The 21,547-nt window shown below is 42.9% G+C and overlaps 1 protein-coding gene across 4 annotated transcripts in view; it reads right to left on the bottom strand.

Annotated features, from left to right (window-relative positions):
- Positions 1-21,547, bottom strand: part of ATP8A2 (ATPase phospholipid transporting 8A2) — a 555,201-nt gene that overhangs the window by 485,987 nt on the left and 47,667 nt on the right. For all 4 annotated transcript variants that reach the window (XM_014595931.3, XM_059720367.1, XM_059720374.1 and 1 more), the window contains one exon: positions 13,955-14,099. In XM_014595931.3, the coding sequence (XP_014451417.2) occupies positions 13,955-14,099 (145 nt within the window). The remainder of the gene's footprint in view (positions 1-13,954; positions 14,100-21,547) is intronic.

Raw genomic sequence — 21,547 nt, 5'->3', positions numbered from 1 at the left:
TCAAGGTCTTCCATAATTTTAGGTATTCCCCCTTACAACCCCTCCACATCCCTTTCCCATGCACCCCCAGACATTCTCATTCCTCAGCTCTCATACCATCAAATTTTCTGATCACACACCTCCAGTTCACACATCTCCCAGCCCTTTCATGTCCCACTTCAATATTCCCTGTTTTACTTCTCACCCCATTTCCTAGTCCACTGTTAGATTATCTTGTAGACTTTTAGACCCAATTTTAAACCACTTTTCTGTACAAATGTGAGAGCAGACCTGTGTAACAGGACAGGTATGAGTCCATTACCTGTCACAGGTAACAGAAAGACAGATGGAAGAACAATGGCAAAAATAAACAAAATGCAAGACCCTGGCACTTGATGGCACACTCTGCTGAGCACTTTCCTGGGAATTCTCTTCTCTTGGGCTAGCTAAGCATCATGTTAAGGCTATCATTCCATTAGTCTGAACCTTTACAAGGGTATTTCAATTCCGCCCGTATCCTAATAATCTGCGCCCCAACTGGCAAACATACATATTTTTTCAATTTACAAAGTTCAGTGAAACTACTGGGGTATGAAGAATCTACAGGAAATCAGGTCTTACAGCATAAAACCATTTCTTTCAAGAGTGAAACTCCCGTTGGCTTTGATGGCTCAGGATTATGTCCTCAGAGTGAGCACCAACATGTGTTACTGTTAGGTAATTCCTGTTACCATGGGAGGCAGAGCAGCAAGTATCACGGCTTTCTCAAAGAACATTTAACCTATACCTTATAAGGCAAAAGGCAACAAAAAATGTTGTTTGAGGACTCGGAGAAGAGAAAGGTGCCTTCTTTACTAAAACACTTTACCAAGGAGGAAACCTTCCCCAGGCCAGTACTGCATTGCTACAAATCCACAAACTATTTTGTACTGAACACATTTCTTGGCAGCTGGCGTTTCAGATTTATTCATATTTATATAGCACTTGCAGCTAGCTAGATCAAATAACTCCTTTGCATACATAGCAAAAATGATATTTTGGGCTTTTTTATTTCATACTTAATACGTTTACATGGAAAAAAAAGAGTCCAGGGTAACCACACTCACAAACCAACCAAAAAAATAACAAACATTCTGTGAATTTACACAAAAGGTTCTACCTATAATATATGGTCTAATAATATTTTCACGTTATCCAGTTATATGTTATACTTTGATGTTACTTTGCACAGGTAGCTGTGAATACCTTTTATTGTAATTAATGTTGAATTCTGTCTTCCATGGCAGCCTCCTTTTTTAGGTGATCCAATAAATCACTTTTGGAACAAGATAGTCTATTCATAGACTCATCTCAATGGTGATGTTTAAGGAACATGTGAACAACATCAATTTAACCACATCTATTATTCAAATACATAAACACATACTTTTTCACTCAGATATTAGGATCAGAACTGACCTTAGTAGGTCATCAAGTCCGACCCCCTGCCCTGGGCAGGAAAGAGCGCTGGGGTCGGACAACCCAAGCTAGGTGTTTGTCCAGTTGCCTCTTGAAGACCCCCCCCAAGGTAGGGGAGAGCACCCCTCCCTTAGAAGCCCATTCCAGATTCTGGGCAACCCTTAATGTGAAGAAGTTCTTTCTAATATCCAGCCTAAATCTGCGCTCCGTCAACTTGTGGCCATTGATCCTAGTTGCTCCAGGGGGTGCCCTAGTAACTAGAGCATCTCCTATTCCCTGCTGCCCTCCCCTGATTAATTTATAGGTAACCACAAGATCACCTCTCAGCCTTCTCTTATGAAGGCTGAAGAGATCTAGGTCCCTCAGTCTCTCCTCATAGGGCTCTGCCTGCAGGCCCCCCAACCATACGAATGGCCGTCCTCTGAACCCTCTCAAGATTCTCCACATCCTTCCTGAACTGCGGCACCCAAAACTGGATGCAGTACCCCAGCTGCAGCCTGATCAATGCCACAGAGGGGAAGCATCACTTCCCTGGACCTGCTGTCATGCATCCGCTAATGCATGATAAAGTGCGGTTAACTTTACTGATCACTTCATCACATTAACGACTTACATTCATCTTGGAGTTAACTATGACTCCAAGATCCCTTTTTGCTGCTGTGCTGCTGAGAAGGTTACCCTCTAGCCTGTGTGTCCATGGTTCTTTTTGCACAGGTGCAGCACTTTGCACTTGTCTTGTTGAAATGCATCCTATTTCATTCTGCCCATTTTTCCAACCTCTCCAGATCTGCCTGGATCTGTTCCCTACCCTCTGGTGTGTTAACTTGCCCCATAATTTGGTATGATCTGTGAATTTGAAAAGGGTACTTTCCACATCTTCATCCAAGTCACTGATGAAGACATTGAATAACACCAGTCCAAGGACCGAGGCTTGCAGGACTCCACTGCCCACACCTTTACAGGTCAATATCAACTCATCCACTACCACTCTGGGTGCAACCCCTTAGCCAATTTGCCATCCACCTGACCATATAATCATCTACAGCACAGCCTGCCAGTTTATTTATGAAAACGGAATGCGATACCATATCAGACATAAGATGACAACAAATTCCAACTCAAAACTGACTATACAGAAGCCTTGACTTGTTTTATAGCTGTAATTAAGAATTTAAAGAGACATGGGTTAGAAGGAACTTTATTATTATTACTTTAAATGGTTTGCAGTGCTTTTAAAGCTTCAAATGTTACTACAAAAACATTGGCAAGAAGCCTTGTACATAAGCGAACTAAAATATTTTTCCAATTGTGTATGCAGTATGCTTATGTATGGTTATGCAGTATGCTTATGTAGTTAAAGGTATCACAGATAAGAACGTGTTCACTTCTGCTCTTACAGAATTCCTAAACTGCAAAACTGCAGTTCTAGTCAAAACAAAAGCAATGCAAGAGGAGTTTAAAAAGTTCCTAACTGTATAGCTCCAGATTTCATTTCTCCTTTTCCCCCCCTCTCTAAAATCCCTATATTCTCCTCCTGCCCCTGCCCCTCCCTCACAGCATCAAAACAATATTTAGGAAGCCCTATTCTCAAAAGACATGAAACTCTAAGTTACCATTGATCCTGAAATGGATTTAGTCATATTGTGTGTATGTAAGAAAATGTAGCAATATTAACTTTTGGATGCTTTCAACTTCTCAGTATCTGGTTTTGTTTCTTTATTGATACATAAAGCAAAGTCATTTGGTATTATAACAGCTCTTGACTGTTTTGCAAAACCTCTCTTTATCTAAAGATCTTACAGTAGTTTACACACGCTATATTTCATTCACATCCTCTAGCATAAAGGGACGCAATATGCTGTGAGGGTTGTCCAGGAGTAGAAAGGTGCCTTTATGATACAAGGAGGAACAGTATTCCCCAACATCTCCACAGAACTGCAGACTGCTAGGCAGGGAACAAGGGTCTAAAGGTGCCACAAGTCCCTTCCCAAAACCTTTCTACCATAAGAGCTGTTCACTCTAAGCAGCAGCAGTCATGTCTCAAAGGTTTGGGTCAATCCATTAGTAAAGCTATTCCATGTCACTGCGAGGTAGTAAGGATACCCTGACAATAACCAATGAGTCACAGGAAAATTAATTAATTGATCTTATGTCAAGCAGCTAATAAGAGGTGGTTTTGGGAACTGAATCCAAGAGTCCCAATCCCAGACTCATACTATAATCAGAAGAAATTATTTCAGAGGAAAGTATAGATGTAAACTACTGTACTTTTGTACTCCCCTATGCCTAAATAAGGGTAGTCAACTCTGAAAGCAGTTCAGGAAGAAGATTTAAGATGCAAGCCTTACTCAGCAAAGCCTTACTCATGTGAGGAGTCAGGAAAGAAAAGAAAAAGGAAAACAAGCACATCACCTAATTTAAAATTCTGCTCTCAGCTAGCACGCTATAAATCTGGGATGCTGAAATACCACTGATTTTACTCTCCTTCACACACTACATGTTTTGCTTTTGCAGTTGTAGTCCAGCTGACAGGAATTCACTATGCTCCTTCAGAGTTACCTAATGCTGACCAGGTAGTAAGAATCATCGCATAAAAAAAAAAAAAAAAAGTGTGTGGGGGGGGGGGGGGGGGAAGCTTGCAGGGGAGGTGCTAAGCATCCTGGGATTCCAGGGGACTGTGAATTAACTTGAACCTGGAGGGGATCTGGGACAGAAGTTCAATAAACCGATTTAACCTAGATCAGTTGAGTCTGATATTAAAAAATCATCCAGGTTCATCTTAAACTGGTTTCAGCCATTTTAAAAGTGGCTTATGTGCACTGAACTTGTGTTGTGTTACAGATTTGAACCAGTTACAATCACTTATACCAGTTTGTGTAATTTCTGTCCCTAGCCAAGATGAAGAAGAAATTTCTACTTAATTCACTAATTACCTTTTAGATTATGGACAGGCATGCATGTGGAGAGATTTCAAAAGAGGAGAGGGAGCAGCCACTCCTGACCATGCAACAGCTGTTACACTGTAACAGTAAGTTACTATCAATGAGTCAGCAGCCTTAGGTGAGTAGCAAAACTGCTCCTACTTTAACCTCACCTCAGCCAGGGTCAGTGGGGTGTTTGCTCACTTGATCACTACAGGAGCACACACATGTAGCAGTTACAGCATAACAGCCATTGCAGGCTCCCAGGAGCAATTCTCCTCTGTTTGAAACAGCTTCCAGGTGTACAAACTAAGAGGGAGACAAATGTATCGAGATACAACTGTTATTCATCAAATAGAACAAACATACTTGAGAAATAAGATGGACAAATTTATAGGGCAAATTCTCTATATCCATTCCTCAAAGAAGTTACACAATGAATTAATCTAGTCTAAAATGTTCTCAGTTTCCTTCTGATGTTGGAGCAAAACCAAAATTTCTAATTTTGCTAAACTACATAGGTCACTGTCAAGATAAAACCAAGAAAGTGTCATGAGAATGCACTCGGAGGCATAGGAAAATAAGCTTTTGCCTGAGTTATTATCCGCAGAAAGCAAGTGCCCAATGCAGAGGAAAAAAAAAAAAAAAAACTTAGTAAAATGTTAAATAATAATTTCCATTTAGAGGTCCAAGACCTAAAGTTTTTACTTTAGATAAGGTCTCACTAACTTTAATGGAGTGGGGACTACAAAGTTCTGCCTCCGTTTAGCCAGGAAAATTATATATTGATAGCATTTTTTTTTTATATAAGAGTCCATCTCATGAAAATAAATTCTACAGTAATCTGTTAGAAAGTGTGAACAGTTGTATGTACTAAATACATACACTCAAGTCTAACTTTCAGGTAGGTATCCTAGAAGACAGGTTTAATCAGGGATGATTCTAGCTTGAACAGGGGGCTGACTAGATGACCTCATGAGGTTCCATCCAGCTCTACTTTCCTATAATCCTATGCCAAGGAAGAAGTGACACAGTATTTTTATTCCTAACCTTCCCAATTCAGCCAACAGATTGGTCCTACACCGCTCATCCAAAGAGTAGGGCTGTATAAGTTCGACACCCCTGCTTTAAAGCAATTAGAAACAGCCTTTTTAACATTAAGATTTTTATCATTAGCATTCCACTAGTTCATGCTCTGATTAGAAAGCTCAAACTTCACTTACAAATCCAATTACTGTAGCATACTTTTCAAGGTGATACTACAAAGCAGTGTATAAAACATTAAAAAAAAAACCCCACACAAAAAAGCCCCAAACCAAAAAAAAAAAAAAGCCAACAAAACCACACACCCCAAAAGATTACACAATACCACAAGACTGTCTATGTATAGTGTATATAGTGCATACACAGCATGCTACTTTTAAGTTTGTGGAATCTTTGGTCCATCTAAATTAGGAAGTTTCCTTCCTCAATCCCCTTCTATTATCATTTTTCACCAGAAGTGGCCAAAATTAGACGCAGTAGTGTAGACAAGGCACCACATCTTTATTTTAAGTTCAATATCATGTGCAACTGCTCTGAATCAGGTTTTTCTCACCTGTTAATTATCATGGTTATGAGTTAAACTGAAGCTACATCATTTTTCACCAGCTGAAAATCTGGCCTGTGGTGCTTATAGCATTTTGTAACCAGTTTCCATAGTTGCTACAAGCAACTGAAGTGGTGGTAGCAGTAACAGACTTCTAGGAAGAGTATTTTACTGTAGATACAACATGCATGGGCCATATTATGAAGGATGTACTCACTACTGACTCAGCCATTATTCAGTTAATTCTTGTTATATCAAATGGTATTTGCTGAAGTAAGAATGAGTTGAACCGACGACACGCTTCTGCACTTGGGCAATGTTGCACGCTTCTATGGAAGAAGCAGCTTCATTTGTATAAAGTTAAACTGTATTTCAGCATTGGCTAAGGTGGTTGAAAGTATTTTCTAATCTGCATCATAAATATTGCAGTAATTGCACACAACACAAGAGCAGCTGCTAGGCTCCAAAGATCCCCCCTTCCTAGCTTTTATTTCCCTGGCATGATCTAAAATCAATGCATACACAAATTGAGACCAGACTCTCAGATGATTCCATGTAGGCTCCCCAACATCCTCCCTTCATGGGCCACATCCATATGAGCACAGACATTTGTTTCCCTGTGGATAAGTAGCAGTGGCACACCTTGTACTGCTGCTACTTGTCCCCAGAGAACACCCATGCCAAGTGCCCTCTGGCACAAGGTAGGTTACCCTGGGCAGCACAGGGGAGGCTGAGGCCAGCACAACTGCTGCAGTCCTGGGGGCCTTGGCTATAGAGCTCCTGCACCTGGGAGCCTGGCCAGCAGCTGGAACATAACTCCTGCCAACCAGGCTCCAGTTTTGGGTGGCACCACCTCCCCACTTTGTTTTTTGGTGTGCATTTTTTTTTTTTTTTTACCCCAGGATCTCCCGGGGTCAGACCCTGGCAGGGATAGCAGCACAGGAAATGCCTGCATTGGCAGGATGTGGTGCCTCAGACAGGTCTGCAGCGCCACATACTGCACATCCACACGCGACTATGCTGGTCAGACACTCTACAGTAAGAAAATCACCCCAAAATGCCACAGATCACTGACCAAGAAAGCCTCTAGAAACCTCCCTAAAAAGGCCTCTCCCACAGGTTCCTCTGAATTATCTCTTCGAAGAAGGTTGGAGAAAATAGGGATAGATGTCTTAAGAGCAGGCAAGAGACTTGGCCTCTACAGCACATGGATCCCCAGGAGCTGCTGGGGACAGGAGCTGCTGCTGTCTGATCCCACTCAACAGTTGCCCCTGCCAGAAAAGTGCAGTGAGGTCCGGAGCTGTATTGCCTTCAACTAACTTGCACCTGCAGTTCATTGCCTGTCACAGATGCAGAAACAAGGCATTCTATACAGCATTTTTCATCTCCCAAGCAGTGCTGGAAGGAAGGGTATCATGAAGTGACATTGCCTGTAACCATGCCCCTTCAAATTATGTGTAAACTGAAAAGATTATGTTGGAGATGTTAATCTGCTTGATTCACAGATCTAAAGCACCTTGATATCTCTACTAAAGAAAAGGATTCTTGGAGGGGGGAGGGGGAGAGAAGTGAGGGAGAAGGGTCTTTTACCATGTTTTACAGCATCCCCAGATTGGTTGAAGGATCTAGCCACACATAACAGTAAGTGCCAGGATTCTTATCGAAAAAAGAAACATTGTAATGAGCAGGGATCCCGGTTTTCTCCAATTGAAAAAAATCCCCAATTTTCAGATTAAAAAAAAAATAACCACAAATTTACATTTTTCTGCGATTAAAATGAAACACGATATATATATGTGCATGTGCGCATGCGGCATTTCATTTTAAATCAAAGAAAAATATGGATTTGGGGTTACTTTTTTTAATCCAAAAAATTAGGGATTTTTTTTAAATCATAAGAAAACTAGGATCCCTAGTAATGAGAGTACTTACTGTATGGACAGGTGCTTCTCTAAATAAAGAGATCAGGCTGCTTTTAGCCGAGGAGCTCAACACTTTAAACCGCTACATAAGAATGAAATAGCTTATTGGAAGACTGATTAAAAATAAATAAATAAATAAATAAAAATCAAACAAACATCCAAGCTACTGTATCTTTTTTCTTTAATAACAACATAGATTACTTAGTGGTTTTTGTCCCATAGGACTTGTGGGGGTGGGGCAGATGGCATCAGGATGCATTAGCTTCTGCTGAGGAGATAGTGGAACCTCAGCACACCAGAGACAGTCATCAGCAGGGATCTCCGATTTTAAAAAATCCCCAATTTTTGGTTAAAAAAGAGCCCCAAATCCACACATTACCATGATTAAAATGAAACACCGGGGGGGGGGGGGGGGAGTATTTCATTTAAATCACAGAAAAAATGTAGATTTGGGTTTACTTTTTCTTAAGTGAATATTGGGGATTTTTTTTAAAAGCTGAGAAAACCAGGATCCCTGGTCATCAGCATGAGTGAGTAGTATGGGCACTACACAGCTCCAATGAACACACCTGGCTACTTTTGGAAAAAGGAGGTACACCTGTGGTTTAATCTTTTCCTCGTGTATTTTTGGAGTATTTAGGCTGGTCTGCTTAGTACTGGGATTGGTGGGAGATGAGGCACACACAGAGGAATCAAAAACAAGAAGGAGGGTTCCCTCAGGCTCTTATCTCCTAAAACTGGAGTACAGAGGGCAGGACTTGGAGGCATTGGATGAAATTCACCCTAGTACAGAAGTCCAGTACAAGGGTCTACTCTTCACTCAAGATGTGTAGGAAGAGCTAAATTGACAGTACAGACCCTTGTGCCTGTCTCCTGCATTGCACTAAATGTCACCCATGAGAGAACAATCATTTCACCCATCAACAAAATGAAGCCACTTCTGGAGTGAAACCCTTTCAAGCATTTACTAAAAATAATACACAAGCAAGAAACCTTGAAGAGCTATCCCTTCCCCAAGACATAGCTATATCTGCATCCCACTTTAACATACATTAACATATTCTGCATAGTTTTTGTAATGTTTTATTAATTTTTATTCCAGGTGCAATAACTCAAAAACTAAGGCTCCCTTAAAAAGAAAAGTAGCACTATAACATTTCAAAATACATGCTTTGCATTCTGAAAAGTGCTGTGCTTTTTAGTATTTTCCCCCACCCTTTACAGTGTGAAAACAATACAGTTGGCCTCCATTTCAAACAAATAACTAGGTAAATTGGTTTTGAGCTTCCAGAAAAGACTAAGCTCAAACTATATAAGCATAGGACAGTTTACTGAACTGCAGGGCAATGCAACATTTTACTTCAAAGAGGCATGTTGATCCAATGCATATAGTGTTCATATTGACTTTTAAATGACATTTTCAGCTACAAATCTGGAGCACTTTGTTTGACTGGCACTCCTACAACAACACGGAAAAAAATACCAACTATATATTCTTACACATTTTCAGTATGTGAACCACATTTTAAGACATCATCTCTTTGATCAACTTCCCACCACTCAAAAACCTAAACCACATCTTCCCAATAGCAAGTGCCAGAACCAAATGCAACTACTGGTTTTATAGGGTAAAACAAACAAACAAAAAAAGGTAATTATTTAATATAGGTTTTATTGCTTTCAGCAGAGGTTGGCAGCTGGAAAGGAGTCAGCACCCTATGACCAAACTGGTCTCTAGTCATCAGATGAGAATCCTCTTTAAGGTTATAGATACATTATTGTAAGATGGCCTTACAGTCAAAGCATAGTTCTTGTAGATCTCCAGCTGCACTACAATTTTCCTTTGGAAAAGTAATTTAACTTCAGTACCTCAATAAAAATCAAAACAGTATTTTGTTTTCCTCACAGGGCTGCTTGACACTTAAATCACTGTACAGCACTTGATTTAGTTAAGGTAAATCTGAAGACTTCTAGTCCATTAGCTTTTCTAGGATGATGATTTACCTTCTGACTTTTGGAAGACAACAATTAATTTCAGGTTATAAACATAGCTCTCCTCTTCTTGCATGCCAAAGAAGTTCTGTAAGAATCATACTCCAAAGGCTTTAAGTCTAAAATTCAGCTCTCAGTGTTGTCAGTGGGAGATTTTGTGTGGGCAGCATGAGTAAAACATTGGATTCAAGATACCTCATGCTTTTGAGAGCAAAATACTGCCTTTATTGATTGCTGCTTTCTTTATAAAACTCCACATAGAGGCTCAACCTGCAATCCTAATAAAGGCAGATTTATGGGGCTGCATCAAGACTGCAAGATCAGGCCAATAGATTTTTAAATATTAACCTAAGCACAGAGAACACTGGTTGCAACGGCAGTTGCAATCCATGGGCTATTTTGCTGAAATCATAATTATTCAACATTAGGGATAGTTTTAAATATGGAAATTATTTTAACACAGTTTGGCTCTCCAGGCCAAGACACTGACAGAACATAGTTATTTTTGAAAGATCAACACCCACGCTAGACAGATGATGGATTTAATTCCTGAAGAACAGCTAGGATGCACAACACATGCACAACACAGCATAGTTGAGCCAGATCCTTGGCTAATGGAAGTTGGTACTGTATAGCCAATGGAGGTAATTCTAAAACTAACACCAAGTATAACAGTATTGCAATCATTTACACCAAAGTCAAAATTTGGCCCTGGATTTTCTTTGAGTGGGAGGAAGTGTCTTGTGACCTTCCCAAATGTTACAAAATGAGCATTTTCTTATTCTACTACATCTCACCAGCATCTCAAAAGGGATTGAAATGGTTTAAAAACAGTATACGGCATCACTCATCATGTCTTTGTATCAACATTTTGAGGCAGGAAGCAAAGGGCTGTGCATGTATGCATACATTAAAAGGAATGTAGGAATGGAAGGAACCTTCTACAGCCCTGAATCCAGTCCACTGTGATTACAGGCAGCCATGTCCTGCCATCCCTTGATCAGATCAAGCTCCATTTTAAAAGTAGGTAGTTTTTATCCCTACTGCTTCTCTTGGAGCTCCTTTTGCAAAGATCAATGAACTGTGGAATCATTCTTGTGATCAATCAATTTGTTCCAAAAATGATCAACTTTGGAAAACAGGCACAGAATCAAGTTGAAATGGGGAAGGTTAAATGCTGTGCTGTCCTTTTCAAATTGTTCAGCAGTAGAAGCAGCAGAAGACATCTGTTTCCTAGCCTGAAGTAAACTTTAGGAAGACCAAGATAAAATGCTGACCCGAGACGTTGCAACAAGCAGACAATGTTCTGCACCCCCAGAAAAGAGCTAGGCCCTACCCCTTACATACTCGCCAGCATCTGATAGAAGGTACTGAGGACAATGAATGTTACTTTTCTATATCAATATGGAGGGCCATTACTTGTTGTTTCCTATCCCTTAAGTCATTATTTTGCCTACACAGAACATGATTGGCAAAAAACATCAGAAAAACAAAATCAGAATTTAGTATTATAGCTTGCAATCAGATCAAGAAATAAGGCTTTGATCATTTCTTATTTAGTTATCTGGTTGGATCAAGGAATTGTTACCTAATCTTTGCAAGCAGTACTAGTAATTGCACATCATTTAAAACTGCATTATCTACAAAACAGTAACTCAGCATGATTTCTTATTGTATTTATTTGTTCTCAATTCATAGAACATTTTGCTACATCTTCCTTTTGCTTGCTCCCAGGACATACCTAGAAATGAGAGGTTTCATCTCAAGGCTTTTTCCTATTAAAATATTTAAATTAATCATTAAAAACCCAAAGTGGCTTTGGTTTTTAGCACTGTAAAAACAATCTCTCTCCTACAGTCCTTGCTAAAATTTTGCTCAGTCCTCACATTACTGCTTTCTGCCATGCTGTTCCTCACACTTGGGGAAAAACCTACACATAGGGTATGGGCAGACAAAACAGTTATACCAAGTTGAGAGTGGAGGCCATTTATATTGCATGAGCTTATCCACAGTTACTGTTTTGTGCATCTGCTCTATCCCACAATTACATGGAAGCTAAGCTAGGTCAATTTAGCTTCCACTTTACTACAAGAGAGTGAACATACAAAGTAGTTACAGAGGATCACCTAATGCATAGTAAGACTTCAATCCTTCTCTAACTTTGTACAACGTGTTCATCTGTTCATACCCATAATGATCTACAAAGCTACCTGCTTATCTTCCTTTAAACTCTCCTTGAGAGCACTGAGACTACTACTTTCCATGTTGACCAACATCTTCATGGTCTCCATACACTCCCAACCTGTCTGTCTGTATCTACCTGATGTCTCTTAGCTTGCACACAGACATAATAGAGCAACCATCTTTTTCTTACTCAGTTCTTAATGGAATGGGGTTCTGGTCAGTAAGTAACGCTCTGAAGTGCTATCACTAATGTAGCATTCATCCATATGTTACACCTTGAGAAACTACTTGGATTAGCCAACTTTGAGAAAGCCAGTAGGACTGGAGGGCAATATGAATCTTTAGTCCTGCACAGAGACATCCCATCTGCACCTAGACACTAGTCCTTTGGGTGGTGTAGCAGGCTAACTGCTCCCTAAATAAGTTTCTTGAAAGTTGCATCCCATTCTCGACTTCCATTGTGCTCCTGTACCACAATGTAACCCACAATATGTAACTTGACTTATATTTATACCTTCTCCATCCTCCTTTTTCACTGGGCAGAGGAAGCTTCAAAACTCAAGAGGCAGGAGGGTATGAGCCTAAACCTTGTGTTTTTGTACAGGAGGTATCAAACAGTGGTTAAACACCACTAACCGAAGGGTAAGAACCTGAAACATGCTTCCTCCAGATTTACAGTGGGAAGGGGCACAGCTTGAGCCATCTAAGATTCAGGCCATCACAACAACAGAGTTTTAAAGTCAGCCAACATATGATAAACACCTACCATGTAACCATCACAACAGCATTTCAACCCTTCCTTGGTGGGATGTTACTTCTCTGACCCAAGTGACCTTAGATCTGTAACTGTAATGGGAGTGGTCTGAAGCAAATAAAGAGATGAGATACAAACAGAATTGCTCTCCAAAAGTCTCCCTCTCGTACAATTGCACCTAAACAATTCAATCATTTCACCATCCACAAGCTGTCTCTGAAACGATAAGAATAGGTGCGCACCAACTTTCCAACTGCGTTAGCGTGGCTATTAGGAACTGAAATGTAACAACTCCAAAACCCCCCAACAGATTCTCTTGCGTATGAAATTCAAGACCATGTATGGCAACAGAACCTGCTTCCTAACATCTGGACAACTGCGCTCAACCTTCAACCCCTGCTTCTCACTGTACGGTTTAAAATCAGAGCACGTAATCACGATGAAGTCCTGTCACGCTCCGAGGTCCTCTCTCAGCAAGCAAACAGGCACCCAGCCACAAGGCAGGCATGAAAACAGAGAAAGAAAAAAGTTAGAGACAATCTGGAGTACTGCAACCTCACATGCAAATCCATCAAAAGCTGAGAGGAAAAGCAGCCACTAAAAATAACCCAAAAGAACGGTTTCCGAGCCGAAGACAAACCAACTCGACTTTACCGCGCCAGGATAGGGCACAGCCGCAAACACAGCCGAAGCACAGCCCTGCCTAGTTGCAACACGGGCACTTTTCTTTACAAAAACCCCCAAAACACTCAGCGCTGGTGCTACACGTGCTCTGCACCAAAATCCCTTGCTTTTTACCCCCGACAGCTCCTGTCCGACCAACTCTGTTTGTGGGCCACAGAATCCAGACGGCGCCCACCTGCAGATGAAAAGCTCCCCAACATGCCGACAGAGAGTGTCCCACTCTCGCCACTGCCTCCCCGAAACCAGCCCCTGCATCTTCCAGCTCCCACCTGTGCCTTTTCCTGCTGGAGGGCATCGGGCTGAAAATCCTGCCCGTGCCCCGGGTCATAAAGCGGCCGAGGCGGTTTCCTGCTGTCCCACGCAGGACGGCCGGGCCCCCAGCCCCCGGCCCCCATGTGAGTGAGTAACCCGGGGGGCAGGCAGGGAGCGGGAGCAGCCCCGGCCCGGCCCGGCGCGGCGCGGCCGCACTCACCTGACGCGGTTGTCGTGGAACTTGCTGGGCTGCGCCTGGTTCAGGTGAATGGTGCGGGCGGCAGCCTCGTCCAGGTCCGCCGAGGACGCGGCTCCGGACATCTCATCGTCCGCCTTGCGGTAGCCCGACGGGGAGCACACGGGTCCTGCGGGGACAGCAGCACGCGCGGCTCAGGCACGGCCGCAGGGTGCGCGCCCCCCGCCCGCGCCGCCGCCACAAAAGCAGGCGACGGCCCCGCCCCGCGCCGCCCCGCCCCGCCCGGCCCCACCCCGGGCGATGCGCAGGGAGGATGGAGGAGCCCGGCTCAGCCCTGGCAACGGGGGTGGGTCCGCGGCTGGCAGCGACTTTGCCGCCAGGAGGCTCCGCCGCGGCCCAGCGCCGCCTGCCGCCCACGGGGAGACGCGGCGGGTCCCTCCCCGCCTCCGCCCGTGCCCACCCGGCCGGGCCTGCGCACCCCGGCGCCGCTTGGGATCTCCCCCCGGCCCCGGCCTGCTGCTCTGGCCCAGCCTCCGAGGGCGAGGCTGCAGGGGCCGCTTGACTCGCAGCAGAAGGGAAAGCGCCCCCCCCAACCCCACCGGAATGGGAGAGCTGGTCAGGGTGAGTGGAGCTCTGCTCGCCGGCTAGAGAAAGCTACATGGTTTTGGGCTCGTAGCCGGGCCGGCCGGGAGCACCGAGAGCCTCATCCCAAGCTGGCTTCAGTCAAGCAGAGCTCCACTGACTGCATGTACTGAAGTCAGGCCACACACACACACACCCCCCCCCCCCTGTAAAAACCAAACTATTTACAGTGCATAACACCGTACCTAAAAAGGCCCAAAAGTTTTGGGAGTGATAGCATTGTCCCCCACCCCTTTCCTCCCTCCCCCACTCCTCACAAATCAGCATTGAAAAGACTAAATGTTTGAATACTGGGAAAACCAAACAGTTAAACATGAATGCAGCTCATGTCTGTATTTACCCTGCTCTGCCACCAGCTCTGGCAGCATCACTGCAGTGCTGCCAGGGCATGTGGACACTTGGGTACTTCTGGCAGCACCACCAAGCAGCTGTGCCACCAAGGAGCTCGGTCTGCCCCAAGAAGGCATCTGCTGTTGAACTGACTGTAGCAATTGACTGAAGTCCCGAGGGCCTGTGCACGGGGGTACGCACGTTCGTAAAGCGCTGTCAGCAGAATTCTGGAGTCTGGAAAAGTTTGCAGTGTGGACTAGTCCCAAGGCTGAGCTCCAACCCCAGTTTGGAAATAAAATAACAGAGCAACTCATGCGCTCAGCTTTATCACAAACATCCTTACCTTAAGATTATGTCATCATTTGATATTTGGGAGGGCAGGAATTACCTATCCTAGAACTGTAACACTTTAATGGAATTTTAAACACAAACATTTTCTTCAAATTATACTGTTATTTTCCTTTTATTTTGTAAAGCTTTGAGTAGTAAAAGGATAAAACCAAAAATCCAAATGGCAAGAAGTAAATTTGTTCTGCCAAGTCTCAAATGACATTTATAGTATGCCTGCAATGCATTACCCACATAACTATGTACATCTTTATCTTGAAGACTGGTGATACATTTTAGTTTTGCTTTGCTATTTAGGCACAGAAACATTCTAAAGTGGTAAATTTCCTAAAAATATTTACAGTTTATTTTGCTGTTTATTGTTTTATGAAATATTGAATAATATATACATTTTGAACCAGAGTGGGCAACTAAAGTGTGTGGGGGGGGGGGGGGGGGAAAGGGGTTAGTTTCATTGGCTGAACACAGCAAAAAATGTTATATTACATGGTTCCTTAAAAACAAATTAAAAAAAATCTGAGATGTGGTCACCAATTAAATCATCCCTGTGTTTTTCTCACTAAAATAAAGCAACAAAAACTAAACCTTAGTGGACAATTGGGATTCAAGGGTGTTTCTATTTAAAAATGTCCCCAAACCAATGCCATTTCATACCACTACACATTACCAGAAACAGAAGAGGAAAGAATTACAATCATAGGCCCCAATCCTACCAACACTTAAAGGCACTTTGTAAACAAAGCTCCTCAAACATCTCTCGCAACTATGCAACAGTTGGTCCAATTAAAAAAAAAAGTCATTGCAAATCCTTGCTTAACCCTAATCACATAACAGTCTGATTTCTACAGAACTATTCTAGTATACATTTACTTTCACTTACATACGTGTTGACAGGACTGAAATGCTTCTTTTTTAAACTAAAAAAAAAAAAAAAGTTAGACCTTTACCAGTTAAGCTAAATTTAGCTCTTTTAGACCCCAGTAGTCCCTCAGAGTTTCCATTAGCAATAGGCTTCATAACCTCTCTATAGACTAGCCAGACCAGGGGGCAACTTCACTCATTTCTTTCACACATAAAAGCCAATGCATTTTAAACCAGAAAAAAAAAAAATTTTAGTACCAGTAGTTGATCAACATAATTAGTACACAGGCTCCAAAGATTTTCAACAACATCATTTTTAATACCACGTGCATCCATGTAAACACACGTGACTGCATGCAAACAACTTCTAGTGTTTACTGTAGAAGAGGCAATCCCATTTATACTGTTCTGGATACAGTTTGCTTCTCAGTTATACTGGTGTAAGTTACTCCATTGATTTCACCTAGCTTCAGCTGACTCCATGAACTTCAGTAGAACATGAAAAATAAAATTCTAACTAGGTATTATTTATACAAATTACCGTGCCTTGTGGATTGTATCTAGTACTGCAACACCCAAAGGACCTTTTCCTGCTATCTTTGATCAGGGGAAAATACCCAATTAGAGAGAGGCAAAACTAGAACAGCACTCCTGGGGATTCACCAGCCTTTCCTACTGACCCCATATTATGCGGCTAGAGTGAAATTAAAGCAAGTCTGAGGCCCCTAGGTTTAAATCTGAAAGATCCATGTAGGTTTTTCTGGTCTGTTTGGGAAAGCAGGTGTGAAGTTCTCAAAATACACCAGGTTGTAAAAAATATCTTGTTTTAAATCTTCAGGTGGCTAAAGGTTACATGAAGATCGCCCTCCCAGAATAGGGGTTGGCCATCCTGCAGGAGCCCAAGGAAGATGCGCTCTTCTTGTACAGAGGCAGCTGAAGCAGATGATTGTCTAGTGCTACTTTCAAGAGTGAGACATCCACCTGCTTCTTCAAACACCTAAATAACTTTGAAAGTGTGTCCTGCAATGCTATAGATAGAACACACAGGAGTGGCCATGTCAGGTTAGAGAGATCCATCTAGCCCACTACCCTGTTCCTGAAAGTGGCCAGAACTATGTTTCATATATAGATAAAATTAATTTTTGTAGGGGAAAAGACTAAATGAAATAGCTCTTTACATCAAGGAAGACGCTCCTTCATCAATTAGCAGCCATCGAACGTCCTGAAGCATAACATTGATATTTTACATTTTTTCTTACCTACTAAGAGTCACACCTACATTATCCATCTAACAGTATTCAGGGAGAAAAAAATAAGACATTTCAACCCTAGGCATTTTTTTTCCACCCCCATAGACACCAGGGCTGGAAGGGACCTCGGAAGATCGAGTCTAGCCCCCCACCCAAGGAGCAGGAAGTCAGCTGAGTTTATAGGATCCCAGCAAAATAAGCCTCCATTTTCTCTTGAAGCTGTTCAATGTAGGTGCTTGAACCACCTCCAATGGCAGGCTATTCCAGACCTTGGGGGCTCGGACAGTAAAGAAATTCTTCCTTACGTCCAGCCTGAAATGGTCTTGCTGGAGTTTATAACCGTTCGACCTCGTCATCCCTTGGGGCGCTCTGGTTAACAAACGTTCCCCCAGATACTGGTGGTCACCCCGATAAACTTGTAGGTGGCCACCAGATCACCCCTGAGCCTGCATTTTTCCAGGCTAAAGAGCCCCAGGGCTCTCAGCCTGTTGTCATAAGGTCCGTTTTCCTGACCTCTGATCATGCATGTGCCTCTCCTCTGGACTGTCTCAAGCTTCTCCACATCCTTTTTGAATTGTGGGGCCCAAAACTGGACGCAGTACTCCAGCTGCAGCCTCACCAAGGCTGAGTACAAGGGGAGAATGATGTCCCGGGCTTTGCTTGAGAAACATCTATGGATGCAGGCCAGCATTTTGGTCACTTTACTAGCCGCAGCATCACACTGAAGGCTTATGTTCATCTTGCGGTCAATGATGACCCCCAAGTCTCTTTCTTCCATAGTGCTAGCCAGCGTAGCACTGCCAAGTCTATAGGGAATGCTGCAGGTTTTTCCCCCCTAAGGTGGAGAACCTTGCATTTTTCAGTGTTAAACACCATCAGGTTCTCATCCGCCCATTTGCTGAGACTGTCCAGGTCAGCCTGAATCGCCCCCGTCTTCTGATGTGGATGCTTTGCCCCAAATTTTGGTATCATCAAACTTGGCCAGTCCGCTTCTGACTCCAATGTCCACATCATTAATGAAGATATTGAACAATATGGGTCCAAAGACAGAGCCTAAGGGGACCCCACTGGTCACTGGTCATGATGAGTGACTTCTGTCAGTTACTGCCCTCTGGGTCCGAACACAGAGCCAATTCCCCGGTCAGCGGATAGTGGTGGACTCAAGGCAATAATTCGCCAGTTTTGCCAAGAGGTGATCATGGGATACCAGATCGAAGGCTTTTTTGAAGTCAAAATATATGCCATCAACCTCTTCTCCCTTGTCCAGGTGATAGGTCACCTGGTCGTAGAAGATAATGAGATTGGTCAAGCAAGACCTACCCACAACAAACCCGTGCTGGCTATCCCTCAGGATGTTGGTGTCAGCCAGTCCATTAAGGATGGCCTCTTTAATAAACTTTTCTAAGACCTTCCCCAGGATAGAAGTCAGGCTGATGGGTCTGTAGTATGCCAGATCCACTTTCCTCCCTTTCTTGAAGATAGGCACCACATTGGCATTTTTCCAGTCTTCAGGCACTACACCAGAGCACCAGGAGTTTTCAAAGATCCATGCCAGAGGCTGGGCTATGATGCTCGCCCTGGGGTGTAGATTGTCAGGGCTGGCTAACTTGAAGGTATCCAGTCTCTCAAGGTGTTCCTTCACCAGGTCAGCATTGATGGAGGGCAGGAGATCTCCCTCATCCAGACCTCCCTGTCCCATAGCGGGCATGGGCATCCCATGGGACTGATGAAAGACTGATGCAAAGTACCCATAGGTTGGCTTTTTCCTGGGTATCAGTTGTCAGTTGTCCCATCTGGTTCAGCAAGGGTCCAGTGTTGCCCTCGCTTTTCCTCTGGCTCCCCGCATATCTGAAAAAGGACTTATTATCCTTGATACTTGAAGCTAGTTGGAGTTCAGTTGCAGCCTTGGCTTTCCTGGTTTGCTCCCTGCAGGACTCGACCAGTGCAGAATATTCCTCCTTGGAGGTGAATCCCATCCTCCATCCTTTGTAGGCCTTTCTTTTTAGCCTCAGGAGGTCTGCTACATCCCTGGAGAGCCAGGGGGGCTGCTGCATCCTCTTGCTACCTTTCCTCTGAGATGGAATAGAATTAGCTTCCAAGTAATTTTTCTTCTTTTGAAGCACTCCTGACTGACAAAATTATGTTCTGCACTGCAGGAACACACTTTTTCAGGGCCAACTCCTGTATTAAATCATGTGAATTTTCATGTCCTCAAATAACTTTGAGAACATAGAGAGAACTTTACCTCTGCTCTCAAAATATCACAAGTAGGGACTGTTGATATCAATGAAACAAACCTGTGATGGTCAGGACCCAAATATCCAGCCCAAATACCATTGAAAGCCATTTCGTCAGCAATACTTGCTTTGTTCCATGAAAAGCACAGGGCCTCTGTGCCCATTCACCACACAACTTTACCTGTGACCACTGTTTGGTTTCAGCCCAATAAAGCCAAGGTCCCCTAGGTCAAAGTATACTGCTCTTCTCTAGGACTTCCTTGATCTCTCTCTCATTTACTGACAGTTCCATCATAGGGCTTGTTTCATAACATTAGTACCCACTTTTCCTCAGAGCGCAGCTGACTCATTCCCATTTACCATCATTGTACCCTCAATAAATATATAGCTCTTCATTTTTTTTTTTAACCATTTAGGCCTCCTGATGCCCAAAATAATCCTTTTATAAAAGAACTGAAGTCTTTTTAGTCTCCCTATCCATCCTCCACATTTCTGCCTTATATAATAAAACTGACTTCATGTTTGTGTTGAAGCTCTGAAGTTTGGTTCTCACTCAGATGTGTCTCTACTTCCAAGCTGGTTTCAGGAAAGCAAAACTTATTTGTGCTTTTCCAAGTATAGATAAGGAAGGTATCCATGCTTTCTCAGTGCCAACAGATTGACATGCTATACTTCTAAAGGTAGGGGAAAGCTCTCAACACCTTGTTCTCATTGTTTTGACTCTCTCCACATTTACGTTCTGACGTTTAAAGCTTCCATTCTGGTCTTCTAGTTTCGGTCATGTCTTGTGTCACACTAATAAGTGCTGTTATTCGAACATAAAGCACTAATACCTTTATAGTAAAGAGTCACATCACTTTTAAGATGGTCCTCATGAGCAGAGAGGTAGTTAGCTATATTAGTCTGCAGCCAAGCAAAAGACAGGTAGGATTTGCACTTTATAGACTAACTAAATCAGATGCATGTGCTTTCATAAGCAGCAACTTGCTTCATCATATCATATCTACCCTAACTTTTGTCCCGGTGAGGAAAGAAAGTCACTCTTCATCTTGTTCAGGTCCAGCACCTAATTGTAATTCCTTTCCCCAGAATGGTTCTGCCACTGCTAACTAAGAGGAGTGTTTGCAACATATGGTCTGCCCTTCAGGAAGGGGGAAATCAGAATGAAGATGCACCTGTGCTTTGGCAATCAGTTCTAGGAAATGAGCAGAATCTGCTATTAGGCACAGCTGTTCCTTCTCTTCACTCAAGAAATCTTACAAGGACATTTGCTCTGATCAAATGATAGCAGATTGCATCAGAAAAAAAGCAAAGCCATCTCACCAGAAGACGCTATGCACATGTAGAACACTTATATGTGAGAGGGGATATAGTGATGGGCCCAGTCTCACTAAACACCTGTGAATGCCATGTTCCATAAAGTACCTTATTCCTACCGGCTTACTATAAACTCCCTCGTAAACTTTTTATGGCAGGGACCATGTTTTTTGTTGTGTGCATGCGTTTTGAAACCTAACACATTGGTATCCTTGCTTGCAACTTCTAGGTGCTTCTACAATAATATTGTTGTTCAGTCACTGTATTTTCTGGCTGTGTGCACCAGTGTGAAAATGACAGAGAATCAGCAGGGGCTCAATAGAGACTTGACAGGCTGTTCTGCAGTGTACACAGTTTTATTGGTGAATTACCTTAGGTCTGTAAACAATGAACATTGTGCCAGATTCGTTATAATTCCAGATTTTTTATATCTGGATTTATGAGGTTATACTGTATATAATTTCATACCCACCCACCCACCCTACAAGAACATTAAGTTGAAACAGCAAAATATTTAGGCAGTGCCAGAATAAGAGCTGACCATGCAACCTTCGTTCAGTCCCTAGTGCATGTGCATTATCGTGCAGTCTTTTAGAGAAGTTCTTTCTACTTAATTCATGCCTACTTGGATG

The sequence above is a fragment of the Alligator mississippiensis genome, chromosome 1 (genome assembly GCF_030867095.1).
Source record: "Alligator mississippiensis isolate rAllMis1 chromosome 1, rAllMis1, whole genome shotgun sequence".
Classification (NCBI taxonomy): Eukaryota; Metazoa; Chordata; order Crocodylia; family Alligatoridae; genus Alligator; species Alligator mississippiensis.
The sequence above is the reverse complement of the archived record's forward strand: the minus strand, read 5'-3'. Positions and strand labels throughout refer to the sequence as shown.